The sequence below is a fragment of the Portunus trituberculatus genome, chromosome 9, assembly GCF_017591435.1.
Source record: "Portunus trituberculatus isolate SZX2019 chromosome 9, ASM1759143v1, whole genome shotgun sequence".
In the NCBI taxonomy this organism is placed as follows: domain Eukaryota; kingdom Metazoa; phylum Arthropoda; class Malacostraca; order Decapoda; family Portunidae; genus Portunus; species Portunus trituberculatus.
In genome coordinates, this window is record NC_059263.1 from 12,761,853 (window position 1) to 12,782,845 (window position 20,993).

General features: G+C 38.2%; 1 protein-coding gene across 1 annotated transcript in view; it reads left to right on the top strand.

Annotated features, from left to right (window-relative positions):
* Positions 1-20,993, top strand: part of LOC123501425 (methylmalonyl-CoA mutase, mitochondrial-like) — a 123,513-nt gene that overhangs the window by 47,924 nt on the left and 54,596 nt on the right. The window contains exons 7-8 of the mRNA XM_045250253.1: positions 6,040-6,171; positions 18,032-18,208. Of these exons, the coding sequence (XP_045106188.1) occupies positions 6,040-6,171; positions 18,032-18,208 (309 nt within the window). The remainder of the gene's footprint in view (positions 1-6,039; positions 6,172-18,031; positions 18,209-20,993) is intronic.

Genomic DNA, 20,993 nt, shown 5'->3' on the forward strand with positions numbered 1-20,993 from the left:
CATCTCCTCCCAGTTTACGTTTTAAAATAGTTCTTGAGATTCTCAATATCAGCCTTTCTGTAATTTAATCGGTCTCCTTTGTATGATTCATCTCTATCTTCCTTTCCTTCTTCTATATCCATCTCTAATATTACATGGTCACTCTTTCCCAATGGGCACTTGTATCTTATATCATCGTTAATTGGTATATCCCTTGTAAAAACTAGGTCTAATCTTGCCGGCTCATCGCTTTCCTCTGAATCTTGTGTTTTCCTTTACTCTTTGGACCATCAAATTATCTATCATTAGGTTCAGGAATCTATCTCCCAGGCATCTTCCCCATACCACTTTCATAATTTTCCCAGTCTACCTCCTTACAGTTGAAATCTCCTACCAATATCACTTTTCTCCTTTCCTTAATGATTCTTGTAAGACTCCTTATTGTGTCATCTATCATGTCTCTATATTCTTGGTTAGTCCATGAGTTTGTTTTGGTGGCACATATGTTCCAATGATTGTTAACTCCTTTTGTTAATATGCATCTTAACATACAGTATTTCTGATTTTCCTTCCCAAACTCCACTTGATTTACCACTATCTCCTTCCTTAACATCATCATGACTCCTCCTCCTCCTTTACCCACTCTGTCTCTCCTCCATATATTATACCTTTTATCTATGTCTATTTTATTGCCTCATTTAACTTTGTTTCCACCAGGCATACAATATCTGGTTCTTCTTTCTTTATGTAATCTCTTAATTCTAATTTACTAGATAAAATCCCATCTATGTTTGTATACATCATTTTTAATCTCTTGTTCTTATCATTTTAGTTAAACTTGCTCCATTTTTTCTCTTCTTTCTCTTTTATATACCATTTCCTTATCCTGTCTCCTATAATTCTCCAAAAATGCCTTCTTCTCCTCCTCTGACCTTTCATTATTTTTTCTCTTGCTTCTGCCACCAGTTCATTGTGTCTCTTCCTTTCCTCCTCGTTTCTATTTTTCTTTATATATATATCTTTGCAACCTTCTGTTTCTCTGAGTTTGTTTTTCTATATAGTACTTCTTCTGCTGCTGCTTGTGATTTTAGTAATATCTTAATTGGTCTCACTGTTCCTTCTTGATATGGTCCCATTCTATGGATTTCTTCTACTTCCTCTTCTAAGTTCTGTCTATCCTCGTCATTCAGATGTTTTAGTAGGTCTTTTACTGATTTCATTTCGTCTTTTTCCTTCTTGGTCTATATTTAACATTTTTTCTTTCAGTCCAAAAATAATTACACTCTTCTTTTTTCCGCAATTTCTCTTACTAAATTTTCTTTTTCTTGAGGACTCCTATCATTTTGCTTGTCATATTTTCATCTCTTTCTTTTAACTGTTCTTGAAATACTTCTTGAAATGATTCCTTGTCTTTCTTATCTTGGATTCTCCATGCTTGTACTTCTTTTTAATCACGTCTTGTACTCTTTCTTCTTCTTTGTTAACTAGATCTTTAGCTTCTCTTTTTCTTTCTCGGCTTTACCGAGTCCTTCTTCCATCAATTTCTTGTAGTTCGCTATTTGGACTTTTAATTCTTCATTTTCGGTTCTTAGCCTAGTTTCGTTTTCTTCCACTCTTTTTATCCTTTCTTTCAATTTCTGGAGCTCTTTATCCTGTTCTTCATTCTCTTTCATTCCCATACTCTCCTTTATCAATTTATCTAATTTACGTTCGATAGTCAAGACTCTATCAAATAGTGAAGTTTGTGCCGTATCAAAGCCTTCAAATTCACTTTCTCCCTCACCAACATTGTCATCATCAGCTTTCATTCTTTCCCTTGTCACATACCTGCATTTAGATGGAATATCTTTCTCACTCATTATTATTTAACACTGTATTCATGAAAAAAAAATGAATCCACACTTTTCGCCCAGGCCACTGCAAACCCAAACAAAGGTAGTGAAAATCAGCTGATTCTCGGGAGCGACGGTATTGCGTGCTTCCTCTACCACGTCTCTCTAGTGTGTATTTACCTAGTTGTAGTTTTACAGGGCCTGGGCTTTATGCTCGTGTGGTCCCGTCTCCATATCTACACTTATCCAATTTTTCTTTAAAACTATGTACACTCTTTGCTGATACCACTTCCTCACTCAAACTGTTCCAAGTCACAACACATCTTTGCAGGAAATTAAATTTTTTAACATCTCTCAGACATCGTCCCTTCCTTAGTTTCTTACTATGCGATCTTGTGCTTCTAAAGTCATATTCTTCTCTCAGGATCAGTTTCTCATTATCCACTTCATCCATTCCGTTAATCAATTTATAAACTTGTATCAGATCCCATCTCTCTCTTCTCTGCTCCAAGGTTGGTAGATCCATAGCCTTTAGTCTCTCCTCATATGCCTTCCCTTTAAATTCTGGAACCATTCTTGTAGCCATTTTTTGTAGTCTCTCTAATTTTCTTATGTGTTTCTTTTATGGGGAGTCCACACAACTCCTGCATATTCCAATCTAGGTCTTATTTTAGTACTTATCAATTTCTTCATCATTTCCTTGTCCATATAGTGAAATGCTACTCCAATATTCCTTAGCAAATTATACGTCTCTGAAAATTCTATCAATATGGCTTACCGGTTGATTATTTTCTTCCATTGTCACTCCCAAGTCCTTTTCCTTTTTACTTTTTCTAGTTCTACTCCATCTCCCATCTTATAGATTCCCACTGGTCGTCTTTCACTTTTTCCCATTTCCATGACATGGCTTTTGTTTTGAATTCCATCTCCATTTTTGCTCCATTTCCAGATCTTGTTTAAGTCTTCCTGTAGTATTTCACAATCTTCTTTTTGTTTAATGACTCTGCACAGTTTCGCATCGTCCATAAACAGATTTATGTAGCTGTTCACTCCTCTGGCATGTCATTTATATATACGAGAAAAGTATTGGTGCCAATACTGACCCCTGTGGCACTCCGCTGTCTACTGTTCTCCACTTGGACTTCATATCTTTAACTATCGTCCTTATTTCTCTCCCCCTTAAGAAATTCTTCATCCATCTCAATGTACTTCCTTTTAAGCCACCCTTCTCCTCTAACTTCCATAGTAATCTTTCATGTGGCACTTTATCAAAAGCCTTTTTTAGATCTAAATAAATACAGTCAACCCATCCCTCTCTCTCTTGTACTCTATCAACTATTCTAGAGTAGAAACTCAATAAATTTGTTACACATGACCGACCTTTTCTAAAACCAAATTGGCTATTTGATAATATTTTGTTGTCTTCAAGAAACTGAATCCATTGCTTCTTTATTACTTTTTCACACATCTTGCATATTACACTAGTTAGTGATACTGGTCTGTAATTTAAAGGTTCTTCCTTCCTTCCGCTCTTATATATGGGAACCACCTCAGCTCTTTTCCACTTCACTGGTACTGTTCCATTTTCTATTGAGCATTTTATGATGTTGTATATTGGACTTGCTAGTTCTTCCCTACATTCTTTCAGTATTCTGCCTGAGACTTCATCTTACATGGAATCTTACATGGAATACCAAAAAATAAAGCAGAGATAAGATGAGCAACAGACGAAGCGAGACACTCGCGGCCACTCGGCCGTTTCTTCTTCTTCTTGTGACCCTTTTAGCCTGCGTGTTGTCTTTCCCCATGATATTTGTTTCCACTCCTCTATTGCCTGCTATAATGGATATCATATCTTAGTATTCATATATGCTCATGCCACGAGGATAACCTGGACTCCATGGCAGTGAGTGATAGTGAATTACTAATGAAATACCGCGGTATTTCATTAGTAATTCACTATCACTCAGTGCCACGGAGTCCAGATTATCCTCGTGGCATGAGCATATATGAATACTAAGATATGATATCCATTATAGCAGGCAATAGAGGAGTGGAAACAACATCATGAAAGACAACACGCAGGCTAAAGAAAGAAGAAGAAGCAACTCGTCATCCTCCTGCTTCGTCTGTGGCTCATCTCATCTCTGCTTTATTTTTTGGTATTCCATGTAAGATTTCACTTTATGCATTACAAAACAATCTTTTCTTGGGGACAAGGTTTGTAAAAAGCTAATAGAAATGTTGTTTTGTGAATATAAATACCAGAATGTGAGAGAATTTGTACGTAGCTCCTCTAACTTCCAATGACTCTTATGACATCATAAAATTTTGTAGTGGTAAACCGGTTGTCTAATATGCTGCCAAACGTATATATAATTTTTTTCTTTTAACCCATGTGGTATGTTGGGGACCAGCCCAGAATGCATCCCCCCCCTATTTCCATTATTTCCTATGGGAAAATTACATCCGCTTAATGAATTTTCGCTCTATGAACAGCTTTGACACCCCCTATCCTGTTCTTTAAACAGAGTATTACTGTATTTACCTAGTTGTATTATGCAGGGTTCAAGAGGGGCTCATAGTGTCCAGTCTCCATATCTCCATTTATCTAATGTTTCTTAAAGTTATGCACATTATGTGCTGTAATAACTTCATTATCCAGTGCATTCCACTTTTCCACCATTCTGTGTGGAAAACTGTATTTTCCAATATCCTTCACACACTGCCTCATCCTGATCTTCTTTTCATGTCCTTTTGTCCTTCCATCTTCTTATGTCAACAGCACCAGGTCTTCTTTGTCTGTCTTTTCAATGCCATTGACTATCTTGTACGTTATTATTAGGTCTCCACATTCTCTTCTCTTCTATCTTGTAAGGTTGGCAGTCCCATTTCCTTCAATCGTTCTTCATATGTTAGGTCCTTTAATTCTGGCACCATCACCACTGCTGCATATTCCAGCTTTGGATGTATCATGCATGCTTGTGATGATATTTTTCATCATATCTTTGTCCATGTAATGAAATGCTATTCTTATAGTAGTCAACATTTTATATGATAGTCCAAATATCTTATTTATGTATTTTTTGGGTCTCAGATTTTCCTGTATGATCACTCCCAGATCTTTTTCCTCTTTAGTCTTCATTATTTGTTCCTCTCCCATCAAATAGTTCCATACCAGTCTTCTCTTACTCTTTCCTAGTTCCATTATGTGACATTTCTTGGCATTAAACTCCAATTTCCACTTTCTGCTCCACTCATAGATCTTGTTTATATCTTCCTGCAATAGCAGACAGTTCTTTCTGGTTTTGATAACTCTTAGCAGTTTTGCATCATCAGCAAATAAATTTATATAACTGTTTACCTCAATGTGAATGTCGTTTACATAAATCTGAAACATAATGGAGCCTAACACTGACCCTTGTGGCATTCCACTAGTTGTATTTACCTAGTTTTAGTTTTACAGGGCCTGGGCTTTACGCTCATGTGGCCCCGTCTCCATATCTACACTTATCCAGTTTTTCTTTAAAACTATGCACACTCGTTGCTGTTCCATATCTCAACACATCTTTGCAGGAAACTATATTTTTTTAACATCTCTCAGACATCTTCCCTTTCTCAGCTTTTTACTATGCGATCTTGTGCTTCGAATGTCATATTCTTCTGTCAGGATCAGTTTCTCATTATCCACTTGGTCCATTCCGTTGATCAATTTATAAACTTGTATCTGATCCCCTGTCTCCCTTCTCAGTTCCAGGGTTGGTAGATCCATAGCCTTTAGTCTCTCCTCATATATCATCCCTTCAAGTTCTGGAACCATTCTTGTAGCCATTATTTGTAGTTTCTCTAACTTCCTTATGTGTTTCTTTTTGATGGGAGGTCCACACAACTCTTGCATATTTCAATCTGGGTCTTATTATAGTACTTATCAATTTCTTCATCATGTGTGTGTGTTTCCGCACCACATTTGTGTGTGTGTCCATGCTGTATGTGTGTGCACCGCTTGTATATGTTTGTATATGTGTGCCATGTATGTAGAACCTATTTACATGATACATTACACAGATCATATCAACTGTTTGTGGTAATAGGTTTGCAAAAAGTGAAAAAAAATAACCCTCCAGTAACTCAGATTTTCAGATATATTGGATCAGCCTTTTGCCTCAATTTGTTTGACTCATGCTGGTGTTTCCATACTTAGAAAATTTACATTGTCTGCATTTTGCAGGAAATTGCAAAAATGCGAGCTGCTCGGCGCCTCTGGGCTCACCTGGTACAGGAAATGTTTTCTCCCAAGAACAAGAAATCCACCATGCTGAGAGCTCACAGCCAGAACTCAGGCTGGTCCCTCACTGAACAGGTGTGTGGATATTTCTCTTTGCTGTTTAAAGAAATGAGTTGTATGAACTTCTGAAAATTTGTAACTAATGTTTTTTTGTTTTTTTTAATCATGCTATTTCCTCAAGTATGTTTTCTGGCCAGGAAATTGATTATTTAGGATACACCCTGTACATTGATTAACCACTTATATGAAGAGTAGTAACTTCTAACATCTAATAAAAAGATGTATTAAGGTTGGAATGATGTGCTGATAGTAGAATGACAAGTTATATTGTTAAATTACCACATTTTATAAGAATATGAGCAGAGAGAGAGAGAGAGACCTGCTCCTCCTTTATCAAGTCAGATGACGTTTGAAATCTTTCTCCTTGTATGTGGGTATTGTCACTCTCAAAAATCCAACTACCTGCCCTTTTATGTTGGAGCTGCTCAAGCTGATATGGGATGGGAAAGTAAGGAAATAAGAGAGGGAGACATAAGTAAGGGACAGGAATTTCAAAATCACTGAAGGCCCAAGGAAAGTATGTGTGTATATTTATGTATTTGAATTTACTTACTTGTGATGTACAAGAAAAGATACACACTTAGGGTCTGGGAAATTAGAACATTATTATTCATCGTGATTTGTTGTGAGTATTGAGTGGTAGGAAAACACAAGCTGAGACAAGGTACTGTACTTTATTCTCTAACGTTTCGGTCACAAGACCATCTTCAGAGAGTGTACAGGCAAACGGAAAATGGCAGCTTATATACTGCATTGGCAAGTCAGCTTGCTGGGTGGCTGGGAATGATGGCCCATGATTGGCGGAAATCAGAGAGGGTAAGTTTAGCCGCCACCCTCGGTATCCGCACAGAACCTTCCCTGTTAATTCCATTTCTTTCTAGGAGGCGTGTGATGGGTTGAGCCTGCCTGCTGTAAGGAATTATCAGGTATTCCCTTTTTCTCTTTCTCAGTCTTTGGCGGTCGTTCGTATATGGAATTCACCTTAGCTTGTAAACGTTGCAGTAGGCCGCGCGGGAACATAAGTTTCTCGAAGGTTTTATTTACATATACAAGCTCCTCTACCAGGAACTCGTCACTACAAATCCTCAGCGCTCGTAGGAAGAAACCAAGGACGATGCCAGATTTCGTTCTAGGGCTGTGGTGGGATAAGTAATGGATGAAATCATCTTATCCCACCACAGCCCTAGAACAAAATCTGGCATCGTCCTTGGTTTCTTCCTACGAGCGCTGAGGATTTGTAGCGACGAGTTCCTGGTAGAGGAGCTCGTATATGTAAATAAAGCCTTCGAGAAACTTATGTTCCTGCACGGCCTACTGCAACGTTTAGAAGCTAAGGCAAAGTCCATATACGAACAACCGCCTAAGACTGAGAAGGAGAAAAGGAATACCTGATAGTTCCTTACAGCAGGCAGGCTCAACCCATCACATGCCTCCTAGAAAGAAATGGAATTAACATAGTCTACGCTGCAGGCAGAAAGTTAGGGGACTTGGTATCTGCAGTGAGTAGAAACAGGGAGGAAGCGAAGGACAGCATTATCTACAGCATCCCATGTGGGGGCTGCACAGCCAGCTACATCGGGGAAACTTCCCGTGGCCTGAAGAAAAGGATATACAAACATAAATACGACCTCCGGCAACACGCAACTTCTAACTCTCTAGTCGTTCACGTAGACAGCCATGGACATTTACCAAACTGGGAGGGAGCCAGAATACTCCACGACCAATTGGACAAAAACACGAGGAAACTGCGTGAGTCGGCATACATCAGCACAGGGAATGTCACCAACCACAGGAGAGGTTCTGTGCGGATACTGAGGGTGGCGGCTAAGCCTCTTGGATTTCCGCCAATCACGGGCAGTATATAAGCTGCCGTTTTCCGTTTACCTGTACACTCTCTCTGAAGATGGTCTTCTGACCGAAACATTAGAGAATATAGTACAGTAATACTAACGAACGTTTGTTTAACGAATTTCCAGTTTAACGTACTATACAAAGTTAGACCAAAAGTCTGCATAACGTACAACCACATCCGTTTTATCAAATTTTCTGGGTTTGAATTTGCCAGGTGAGGGACCGAACGCGGCAGCTTCGCTGTGATTGGCTGGCTCCCCGCCTCTGTCTCTAGTGTTCCTGGAGCTGGATCCAAGATTCTTTAACAACGTCAGAGCAACCTCTTGCAGCGAAATGGCATCCATGAACGCTTGGAGGGATGGTGACAAGGTTGCTTTTGGGTTGCTCTGAGGTTGCTGGGAACACCACCTCTCGAGGTGGTGTTACTGTCTTATATATGCATTTATGTTCACAAAACAACATTTCTATTAGCTTTTTACAAACCTTGCCCGCAAGAAAGGATTGTTTTTTGTAATGCATCAAGTGAAATCTTACATGGAATACCAAAAAAATAAAGCAGAGATGAGATGAGCAACAGACAAAGCAGGAGACTTGCGGCGACTCGGCCGCTTCTTCTTCTTCTTGTGACCCTTTTAGCCTGCGTGTTGTCTTTCCCCATGATATTTGTTTCCACTCCTCTATTGCCTGCTATAATGGATATCATATCTTAGTATTCATATATGCTCATGCCACGAGGATAACCTCGACTTCGTGGCACTGAGTGATAGCTAATTACTAATGAAATACCGCTATATTTCATTAGTAATTCACTATCACTCACTGCCACGGAGTCCAGGTTATCCTCGTGGCATGAGCGTATATGAATACTAAGATATGATATCCATTATAGCAGGCAATAGAGGAGTGGACACAAATATCATGGGGAAAGACAACACGCAGGCTAAAAGGGTCACAAGAAGAAGAAGAAACGGCCGAGTGGCCGCAAGTCTCCTGCTTTGTCTGTTGCTCATCTCATCTCTGCTTTATTTTTTTGGTATTCCATGTAAGATTTCACTTGATGCATTACAAAAAACAATCCTTTCTTGCGGGCAAGGTTTGTAAAAAGCTAATAGAAATGTTGTTTTGTGAACATAAATGCGAGAATGTGAGAGAATTTGTACGTAGCTCCTCTAACTTCCAATGGCTCATATGACATCATAAAAGTAGTGGTACAACGATGACCCAATATGCTGCAAAACGTATATAAATTTTTTTTTCTAACCCATTTGGTATGTTGGGGACCAGCCCAGAACGCATCCCCCCCCTATTTCCATTATTTCCTATGGGAAAATTACGTCCACTTAACGAATTTTCGCTCTACGAACAACATTGACACCCCTATCCTGTTCGTTAAGTGGAGTATTACTGTACCTTGTCTCAACTTGTGCTTTCCTACCACTCAATACTCACATTTGTCTTCATCTCAACAGTCGAGTGATTTGTTGTATGATTTTGTATGTCAAGAACATTATCTCATATTCATACATCTGTCATTAGTTTGTTTGGCCTATGTCAGATCTGCTCTTCTATATTGAGCAGAACCATGGCCGCTGACAAACAGACTGACAGGTATTCTATTTACCTGTGATCAGTGGATGCTGAGTACATAGCAGTAGTGAGGTGGCAAGATGGAAGGTCTTTCTTTGAGGTAGTAGAGATGTGTGGAGTTAACCCCAGTCTGGCAGATGATCTATCATATGTGATGGCTCATAAGATGAACCTTTTCTCAAAAAAAAATATAAATAAATAAAAAAGAAAAATAGTCTCAGGAAATGAGCCTTTGTTCTGAGCCAAGGTTCAGGATTGAGGCAGTGGTTGGTGGTCAGTCTATGGCAATGAAAGCTATAAAACCAAATCACAGACTTCAGACATGTAAACAAAGTGATGATTGATACTACACCACAAAACAACTCTTTCTTTGAAGGTAACAATATATAATAGGTCATACTTAGTTATAATAGAATGACACCAGTCAGGAAGAATTTCCATACATCACATGAACCAAAACAAAATGTGTGACTGGCAATCTTGATCTTGACACAGGCAAGACTCCTGTATTCTTTACAGTGTTACTCCTTGAGGTATGACACACTTTCACACAATTAAAACTGCACTATCCTTTAACATTCTTACCTTACATATGTGTGAAGAAAAATTATGAAAAAAGAAAAATTATGATTATGAGGCTTGTAGTTTCTCACAGTCAGTGCTTACACCCTATGATAAGAAGAGATGGCAGAATACTATTAGTAGCAGACTTTAACTGTAAAAGAATAAACTTGGGAAAGATGAAAGTAATGGGTAATGCTGGACAACGGAGTGAGGAGGTGTTACAGTTGACTATAGTAAATCAGTGGGTGGAAGAGTCAACAAGGTAAATGGGGGAGAAGAACCATCGTTGCTTGACCTAGTACTGACAAAGAAGCCAGAGCCCCCTCCCAGCATACAATGGGAAGAAGTGATCATGTGACATTATAGTTGGAAATGCAGGAAGAGGATGGGATAAGATACAGAGATGACTACATAAAAAGAGATTAAATTATGTAAGAGCAGACTTTGAAAAATAAAGAAATTTTTTTGCTGGTATTGAATGGAGGAATATAATGAACAGAAGGACAATACAAGGGAAATTTAAAATATTCCTACAGAAATATAATAAAGGGGTAAAGAAATATGTACCTATCTACAGAGTAAGAAAAGTACACATGCTTGGTACAATGCCAGATGTACAGAAGCTAAAAAGGCAAAAGATAAAGCTTGGAAGAAACTCAAAAAGCAGAGAAATGACAGTGATAGACAGCAGTATAAGGATGTGAGAAATTAATATATTAGAGTAAGGAGAGAGGAAGAAAGAATCTTTGAGAAAGATGTGGTACGAAAAAACGAAGATGAACCCAAGCTTTTCTACAAATTTATAGATGGTGAGGTGAAGAATAAGGAAACAATAGAAAAAAATAATTAAAGGAGGGAAGACATACCAAACATCAAAGGAAATGAGTGAAATAATGAATGAGTTTCAAAGCTGTTTTCACTGAAAGAAGAGGAACTTGCAGAATCAAATAGGATATTGCATTGCCGAGGATTGTAGGAAATCATAGTACCCAAAGAGGATATTGGAAGATTATTAGATAATTTGGATGTCAGAAAAGCAATGAGGCTGGATGGTGTATCAGGCTGGGTGCTAAAAGAATGTGAAGCGCAGCTGTTATTTCCAGTTTGGGAAATTAATACATGTTCATTAACCCGTAGAATCTGATCAAAGGTATATGGCTATCCCTCCGTGATCTGGCTAAATCACGAAATTATTGAGTGTTACAGAATTGAATGGAAACACTTTAATCATAAATAGACTTATTATGTGCATATACTGGTAAAATATTTCGGCAATACTGACTTTAGTTTCGCTGCAACAAAGCCTTGAAGATGAAGAGTGGCGCGAGTTGGCAACCTCCGCTCCGGCCTGATAAAACGCCCCTGTAGACGTAGTAGTAGTACCGCTAGTAGAAGGCTGAGTAGTAGTAACAGTAGTAGTAGTGCTAGTAGAAGAAGAAGTAGTATAGAGAGAGACAGCGGTGGTGATAGGTTGTGTGGTAGACTGTGAGTGAGTAGATGAGGCACGCGCTGTCCTCATCTATCTCTCCCGTGTGGTTAACCTCACACAGTCGACCTGCCTGCTTGACCTGCAGAGAATCTATGGGAGGTCTTGGCACCCCTTGAAGCTGCAGGGGCACCAGTAGAGGCCGTAGATGTCAATTCAGAAGTGGATAATGGTGTAGGTTTGGTGGTGGTGGTAGGAGTCTCTAAAACGAGGCTCGACTCTCTTCCTCGCCCTCTCGTTGCCCTACGAGGCCTTACAGGATGAGATTCTTTCATCCTCACTCTCACTAGAATATACTAGCTTTCTTTTCGCTGGAGGAACCATTTTCAGTAAAAAAACTAACAAAACCGCAAATATGGCGCACAACTGAGAAGCACGAGTGTACTCCACAAGCGACCCTGGCAAATTGAGCAAGGTAGGCCTAGTTTCAATTTCTCTCAACAGGGGTGTAGTGGGAGGGAAGGAGTACCAGTGTAATCATTTTGACAGCGTTACCAATTAAAGCGCATTTGTGGTGCATTGCTAAATATCCTGTCACCTGGGTGGCGTATTGGACTTTACGGGTTAAATGAAGGGAGAGTACCACTAGAATGGAAGAGAGCCAATGTAATACCAATATTTAAAGGAGGAAAGGTAACTGAGCTGTTAAATTACAGACCGGCATCATTTACAAGTGTTGTGGGGAAGTTATGTGAAATAGTTATAAAAGAAAAATTGGTTAAACATTTGGAAGAACATGTTATATCAAACAGACAATTTGGGTTCAGGACAGGACAGTCATGTGTGTTGAACTTCTTAAGTTTCTACTTGAGTAATAGAAGGATTGAAAAGCAGAGATGGATGGGTGGACACAGTATACCTGGAGAATTAGACAATATCCTAACTCAGTGAGTGAAGGACGGCACAAGGTATAGGGCAAATGAAGAACCACCACAATTGGACTTAGTATTTATTAAAGAACCAGAGATACTTGATAATTCTGAGTATGAGTCCACTCTGTAAATGTGATTATGTAGTACTAGAATTCAGGCTGAAAGGACTGGAAGAAATTAGAAATGAAGACTATAAAACTATAAGGTACAATTACAGCAAAACTAACTTTGCAGAATTAAGGAAATACTTTGAACAAGCAGACTGGACTGAATATTATGTATCAGAAAACTAAAGACAAGTGGAATATTTTAATGGAGAAATATAATGAAGGAATAATGAAACCTGTGCCAATCAGGAAAATAAACAAGCCTAGACACAAGAAGTGGTTCAACAGAAGATGTGAGTTAGCAAGGATGGAAATAGAAAAAGCCTGGAATATGGAGAAGAAATAGAAGACCAAATCATTGGTTAGACTATGCCCGGAAAAGAAACGAGTTCATTAAGATTCAGAGAATGGAACAGAAAAACTACGAGAAGGATATTGTGGTACAGTGGAACCATGCGTGCTTTGGGGTCCGAGGGGGTCCAAGCACATAGGTTCAAATCCTGTCCACGGTCTGAGTGTAGGCTTAACTTCCTCACTCGGGGCAACAGTTTCCTAGCAGATGGGCTTTGTGATAGGAGGTACACCAAAAAGTATCCTCTTTAGCCCATAAATTCCTGTGAAAAGCCTACATGGTATAAATAGAAAGTAAGAACCAGCCAAAATTGTTTTACAGTTATGTAAATGGCAAACTGGAAAGCAAAGGAAAAATAAGCAAACTAGAATACAATAATGAAACGTACGAAGACCTAGAAGATATGGCGGGAGTGATGAACAACTACTTCCAGTCAGTCTTCACCAGAGAAAGTCAAAATGTCAAACCCCTGTGGAATTAATTGATGGTGTTCATGAAATACAAGTGTCAGTAAAAGAAGTAAGGAAAATAATGGAATAACAAGATGTAAGGAAAGCTTTAGGTCCTGATGGAGTGTCAAACTGGATTGTAAAGAAATGCAGTCACCAGTTAGCAAACAAAGTCCACAACATCATTATGAGTTCCTTAACAGAGGGTAAAGTATCAACAGATTGGAAAAGAGCGGATATTATGTATTTTGATTTTCTGTTCGTTATTAATTATGTCCACCTGCTCATTTTCTGTTGTCTATGCTCATTTATCTGATCTTTTACTGATTGCCAGAATGAAAACGAACCAAGTGCACTGCAATCACATCGCCACCCATGCTGGAGCTGCCACTCATAAAAAAATCATTATCGTTTTAACTCTGTCCTTATTGCAACCACCCGTCGATGTAAACAAAGTGTTCATCCCTTATACCACAACGCTCTTGCCTGTGTATTTGCACACCTCACGCCTGTTGTTTTACCCTAAAGTTTATTTCTAACTCAGTGATATTCCCTTAATTTGAAATATTATATATCAGTGAGAAGAACACAAAACAGTTCCTTTACTAATGGAAGAAAATGTAATAATCATCGTAATGTGTGCTTTGCATGCAGATATACTGAAATATTTAAAACTACTGAAAGATAATATGTGCTTGAAAATTATAGTCTAAACAGAATAATGCCAGTTTTACTCACCCAATGAATCATCATGCACTAGCTATTAGCAGTGGTAATCCTGGAAGTGTTCATTTGAACATAATCCAGGCTGTTCCTTGCAAACAGGACAATACTTTTGAGCCCACTTGGTTATTCCATTAGCACTCAAAAAGAAGTTTGAAACACTGAAAGACAGACATTGGATCAGTTTCATGGTGTGTAATAATCCCAGGATGCACATTAGTAAATCCCTGTTTCAAGAAAGAAAGCAGATCTGGTTGCTTATCAGCAAATGGGTCAGATAAGAGAGTGAAACATGATGCACTGGGGTCGGGTTGCCCAGAGGCAGAATCATCACCAGACTGCTCTCCCTCTCTTGCTGGAAGTGTTTCTGCACTAGTAATACTGTCAATTTCACTGTCTTCTATCTCTTTTCCAGGATCATAATGAGAGTCTTCCAGTATATCATCACTATCTGTCTCATAGTTATGATAATTATCATTTTTGCTAGATGAGGAAGCAGACGCCATGATCTCTAGCTAGAAGCAATAGATCTCTCCGAGGCAGACAGTAGAAAATTGATGTTCTTGGGTGGACTATGGGAATAATATTTGTACTTTCAAACAAATTAATAATGATTGGCTTTTAGTTTGTTTGTGAAATACGAACCCTATCCCTATATTAATTGGCTAATGGTGGGGGGGTCTTATGATGCGGGGGTGGCTAAAAATAACACCAAGTATTTCTTTTTGTTTGGGCAAGAAGTTGCCACCACGTGGGGCCTGAAAAAGCCAAAATCTGCACTCAGGGTTTGGTGATACACATTAATGAATTAGTGTGGTACATACCACGGCCATAATGCACAGTACCACTAGGTCGCTTCCGCGTGTGGTACGCACTTACGACAAAACAGTCTTGTGGTAAGGAAGGGATTAAAAGGGGATAATTAGTGAACAGGATACTGTTCTTGTTTTCTGTTTGTCTTTTATTTGTCCACTACAGGAGGTGCAGATCCAAGATTCAAGGTTCCAGCATAGCCTTTGCAATGGCACTGGATAGAATTGTCGTTTCTTTCTTTCTCTACAATTTGTTCTTTCTTCTAAATGTTTTATTTTCCTTTCTTTGGCTGCAGATAATTATGCACTGTTGTTCTCAGTAACCTTTTGTCTGAAAGCTAGACAGCTATCTCAAGCCACCTGTAGCATCAAGATCAAAATCAAGTTCAGTCTTTCATTATGTTCAGTTGTTAGTGTTTTTGTTTTGCTGAAAATTCACATTCACTGTTGGATACTATGAGTGACACAAGCGTGATGTCTTCCAAGCGACCGGCAACACCTATTGCTGGTGAATTGAAGGCCAAAAGACCAAGGAAAACTTATCTTAAGAAGAACAGCTAGATGTTAAGTGCCATGAGGGAGCTGGGAGCCAACTTTATCACCAGAACCCTGCAGTTGTCCCACTCCATTGTCTCCACTGTCATCAAACAAGCAGCAAGTGTGAAGAAAGCAGGTGACACAGCTCCTACATTAATGGCAAGGGTTGCCAATGAGGAAGAGGAAGCCAGTAATAGATGAAATGGTGAGGCTCTTAAGACTTTGGATTGATGACCGAACTCACCGACAAGTGCCACTTCGTAACTTAACTGAAGCCCATCTTCCTCCTCTTGCCAGTGGATATAGGCTTAAAGGGGAAACTACTGTATAAAAAAGATAATGAGCCCATAATACTTTCTCATTATCATTAGGTGATGCAGAAAAGTATTCTCTATCTCTCAATACAAGTTAGGCTTAGGTTACCCTACCCATTAAATTAAATCCTATTAAATTTTAAGTTTGCTATTTGATTGTTCGATATTCAGTCTTGTTTTCAGGAACGTAACCCAGTCGTAAAATGACAGAAACCTGTACTTATGTATTTCCCATATGGATGTTACTGCCAATTGAACTCTTATAAAAAGTATTTTGGTAATTAACTTTATACCTAAGAGCACTAAACCACTTGAGCCAAACAGGTAACATCATGAAATAATTATAATATAATTGCAAGTGTGTGCTATGAGAATGGTTAGGATAAGTTAGGTAGTTAGGTACAACGTTTACTTGCAATGTAATAGATCTATATAGTTACACAAAGAGTTTGGAATATCAGAAGAGTCAATCTGCACTCCTTAAAGAGATGTAGGTTAAGAGGAGACCTGATAGAAGTATTTAAGTGGTATAAGGGTTTTAAGAAAGGGGACATGAATGTAGTTCTTAGGATCAGTAGTGGGGACAGAACCAGAAATAATGGGTTTAAACTTGAAAAATTCAGGTTTAGAAAATAAATGGGAAGAAACTGGTTTTCAAACAGAGTGGTTGATGAGTGGAATGGTCTCAGTGGTCATGTAGTCAGGGCTGAGTCAATAGGGAGCTTTAAAAGAAAGTTAGAGAAATTCATGGATGGGGATGATAGATGGAATTTGGTAGCTCAAACACACAGGAACTGCCTCATATAAGCCTGGCAGCCTCTTGCAGCTTCCCTCTTTTCTCATGTTCTTAAGAGTCTAGCAAGCTCATTCTGATGAATCAGCTGATAGGGAGCAAGACGGCACATTCTGATGAGTGTGCTGATCCTTTTCAAACTGTGCCTTTGTGTTTGTACTTTACCTGGTCAAACTCATTCAGCTCTTTCTAGCAACTTCTACCTTTCTTTCTTGCAGGTATTTTGCCTATATTCAGGCTATTCACTAGAAAGGGTAACTGTTCTAATCCCTCAAACTACTACCCTATTACTTTAATCTCTTGTTTATCTAAAGTTTTTTTCATCTATCTTCAATAGGAATATTCTTAGATGTTTGTCTCTTCACAATCTTTTATCTGATCACCAGTATAGCTTCCTTCAAGGCTGCTCTATGTGTGGTCCTCTGGCTTTTCTTACTGAGTCTTGGTCATCCTCTTTTTGGAAATGCTAGTGAAACTTTGCTATTGCCTTAGACATATCAGAAGCTTTTGATAGAGTCTGGCACAAAGCTTGATCTCTAAACTATTCTCCTATTGTTTCTATCTTTCCCTCTGCAACTTCATCCCAAGTCTTGCCAACTGTTCTACTGCTGCTTTGGTAGATAGCTACTGTTCTCCTCCTAAATCTCTTGCTAAAACAGCTTCCATGAAATTAGGCATTTTGAGGCATCCCTGCCATTTTTTCTCATCCTCCCCAACTGCTAACTCTGTACAAGTGTCTTCTATGTATGAAGTACTCTTGGTATGTGTGGGGGCATTCCACTCACAATTTTATTAGATAGAGTGAAATCTAAAGTTTTTTGTCTAATCAATTCCTCTCCCTTGACTGACTGTTTTTAGCCTCTTTCTCACTGCTGGAATATTGCATTTCTTGCAATCTTCTACTGCTATTTTCATGCCAACTGTTCTTCTGATCTTGCCATCCACATGCCTCAACTCCTTCCACAGTCTTGCTGCACAAGACTTTCTTCTTTCCCTCGTCCTTTTTCTGTCCACCACTGTAATGCAAGAGTTATTCATACCCTTCTCTGGTAAACTCTGGAACTCTCTATGTTTTGTATTTCCATCTTCCTAAGACTTGGCCTCATTTAGATGGAGCTTTCAAGACATTTATCACTTTCTTTTGGCTAACTCTCTCTGACCTGCATGGGACTGGCATTTTAAGTGGGCCTGTTTTTTACTCTTTCTTTTGCCTTTGGTCAGCTTTCCACTCCTACAGAAAGGAAAACATGGATGGGAATGATAGATGGAAAGAGGTGGGTATGTTCATATAGGGATTGCCTCATGTAGGCCTGATTGCTTCTTGCAACTTTCTTTATTTTCTTATGTTCTTATTTTCTTAAGGATTCCTTTTAAGGTGACATATGAATACCAGCTGCACATGCCTTCAATCAGTACCTATTCTTGCAGGATCCATACAACAACATCATTCGCACCACAGTGGAGGGTCTTGCTGCAGTGTTCGGTGGCACACAATCCCTCCACACAAATTCCTTTGATGAGGCTCTTGGGCTGCCCACTGTCTTCTCTGCTCGCATTGCCCGCAACACTCAGATCATCCTGCAGGAAGAAACTGGCATACCAAAAGTAAATTTTGCATCTTGTTTTATTATTTTATGTTTGTTGGATTTCACAAGATTATAGAGTAGCTGTTAATTTTAATGATGGGGTCATGTATTACTTTCAGTGAACAAAACAAATTGTGCAGTGTTTATACTTGACATACTTTTTTCATATTTTTTTATGAAGAGCACAAGTTCAAGCCATAGGGATGTGAAAATACAAAAGCAAAGCTTTAAAGTTTATCAGAGAAAGGGGGAAATGGTTAAGAGTACTGGTTAACTCTTGCATCAGAAAGGTGGACTGAATAGGTGTAAGACAAAGAAGAGTCTTGTGCAGCATGACTGTATAATGAGGAAAGGAATGCAGTTATTAAGATTTGATCAGTTGGTGTGAAAAATAGTGATAGAAGGTAGCAAGAGATGTAGCATTGTGGCGATGAGAAAGAGGCTGATGACAAGAAGCCTACCAGACAAGGGAGAACTCACCTTGTGTAGGTACTTTTCATATGCTGTCCATGGCCTCATACTATCAAAACAACTACTACCAACCTCCAAGAAGATGTCAGAGAATTATGTCAGTAAATATTTGTATCTGGTGAGTGTTGGAGTGAGTTATATGGGCACATTGAAGATGTTCACAGAAAAATGTGTTTTTCCAGACTATCTCTTTTTGTGCATATACTGTTGAATAACTTTTTTCAGAAATTGACCGATCTTAGAATTTCTTATAACAAAATGATCATCAACCTCATCTTTGTAAGCGTGACCATAGCCATGATCAAATTCCTTCAATTAAATTTTAGGCAGATTTTTAAACTCAAAATATTGAATTAAAAAAATATGTATTATTTTGTAGTGTGATGAAATTGTTATTACTTAGTTTACGTGTACACTGATAGTCACATTTGTTGGTTGTTATGTCTGTTACCTCTGATCAAAAGGATATCACCATACTACTGTTAGTTATTATTTTATTTCATGATTTTGAAAATCTTTTTTGTCACCCCCCAAAAAAATTTGCACAAAAAATACCCAAGGTATCTATGTCATATTTACAGTATAAAAGTAATACCTGTTAATACACATTGTTTATAAATATAATTCAATTATGTGACAAAATAAGGATAGGAGAGCCAACAAACCAATACTGCATCTCGAGAACTGAATTTTCTCTTTAACCCCTTCCTCGGCAGAAATTAGTAACAGTACTCGTTTTCACTAAATGTCCTGTTTTCAGTCGTCGATGAATATACTCGTCTTACCTTCAAAAACCAGCTACAGACGTATTTATTCGTTTTCACTAAATGTTCCGTTTTCAGTCATCGACGAGTATACTCATCTAAAACTTGAACTTCAAAAACCAGCTGCAGACATATATACTCGTTGATTCTGAGCCTTTCTAAACCATTCTACGTGTGAAACGAGTATTCTCGTCAAATCGTACGCCTGGCAGAGGCGACAGGGTGGAGCGGTGGGATTTCAAGGACGCTCTTACTAGACTTGCTCTGGCAACCACTGTCGTCGCATGGGTGTTGTTTTCATCCACATTACCACTCATTTTTTGTACCCTTTTCAAATAATTTACACTCCAAATGTCTAGTTCTGAGGAAGATAGTGAATATGAACCTTCCCTCAGAAGCTTGAATACTACTGATGACACTGCCAGTTCATCAAACAATGAATATTTCTTGATAAGTGAGGAGGAGGAGGAGGAGGAGGGAGGTGAGGAGGAGGGCTTGGAGAAACCTAGAGTTGTCAGAGGAGCGCATGAATGCAGCATCACCATGGTTTCCATTCACAGAAAATCCTAGAATAATGATTGATGAAAACCCAGCAGAAATGGGTCCATTTGAATTTTTTTTGCTAACAACTTACAGTTTTCAATTGATTGCATTCATAATAAAATGCCGGAAAAAGGAGTTTCTTTATTTATATTTACATATTATCATTTTTGGCAGATTTTTGGTAACAAATGTAATAAAAAATAAAAATAAATAATTTTTTTTTTCATTCCTCTTTACCTTTGGTAATAAAATTATTAGAAACTGTGGCGAAAATATACGGTTTATAGGAAGACGCGTTAACTCGTATATGTCTACAAAGGTATTTTCAAAATAAAAAGTTAACCACAAAAATGGGGAAAAACAGTAATCACAAGCTGTTTTTATAATCGGTATGAAAAATACTATATAGAACCAAAATGAAAAAAAAAATAGTCTGAAAAAGAAACGTTTTTAACTAAAAAAAAAAAAAGAAAATTGTTGGGGAAGGGGTTAATGAGGTAAAATAACAGCTTTACTTGCTGTTTTCATGATGTCATGAAATGCAAAAAATTTTAAAATCATATCATGATGTATGAAGAAATTGAAAAAAAGCATTCTCTTAATTTTTTTAGGGAACTTTCAAGTATGTCTGTAACAAAGCACATTCAAAAGAAATTTGAAATAAGGAATGTATGACATTTTGAATGTAGCACTATGCATGTCGGCATGAAGTCATGTCATCATTACTCTATTACATTCTTAGTCATACACATAACACATCCCCTATTATTACATGTTGTAATGGGTTCAGTATACGATAATTTTGATTTGCGGTAAGGTTTTCAGGAACACATACAGTATGTACCGTATAACAAGGACTTACTGTACTTCATCATCATCTTCATTTATCTCATCCTTCATTAATCAGTACCTGTATTGATTTTTCATATTAACCAATAAACAGACATATCATGTGATAAACTGTGCAACTTCAACTTCTATCATATGATGTGATGGCTATTTTTGAACATGTTGACCTATATTTTG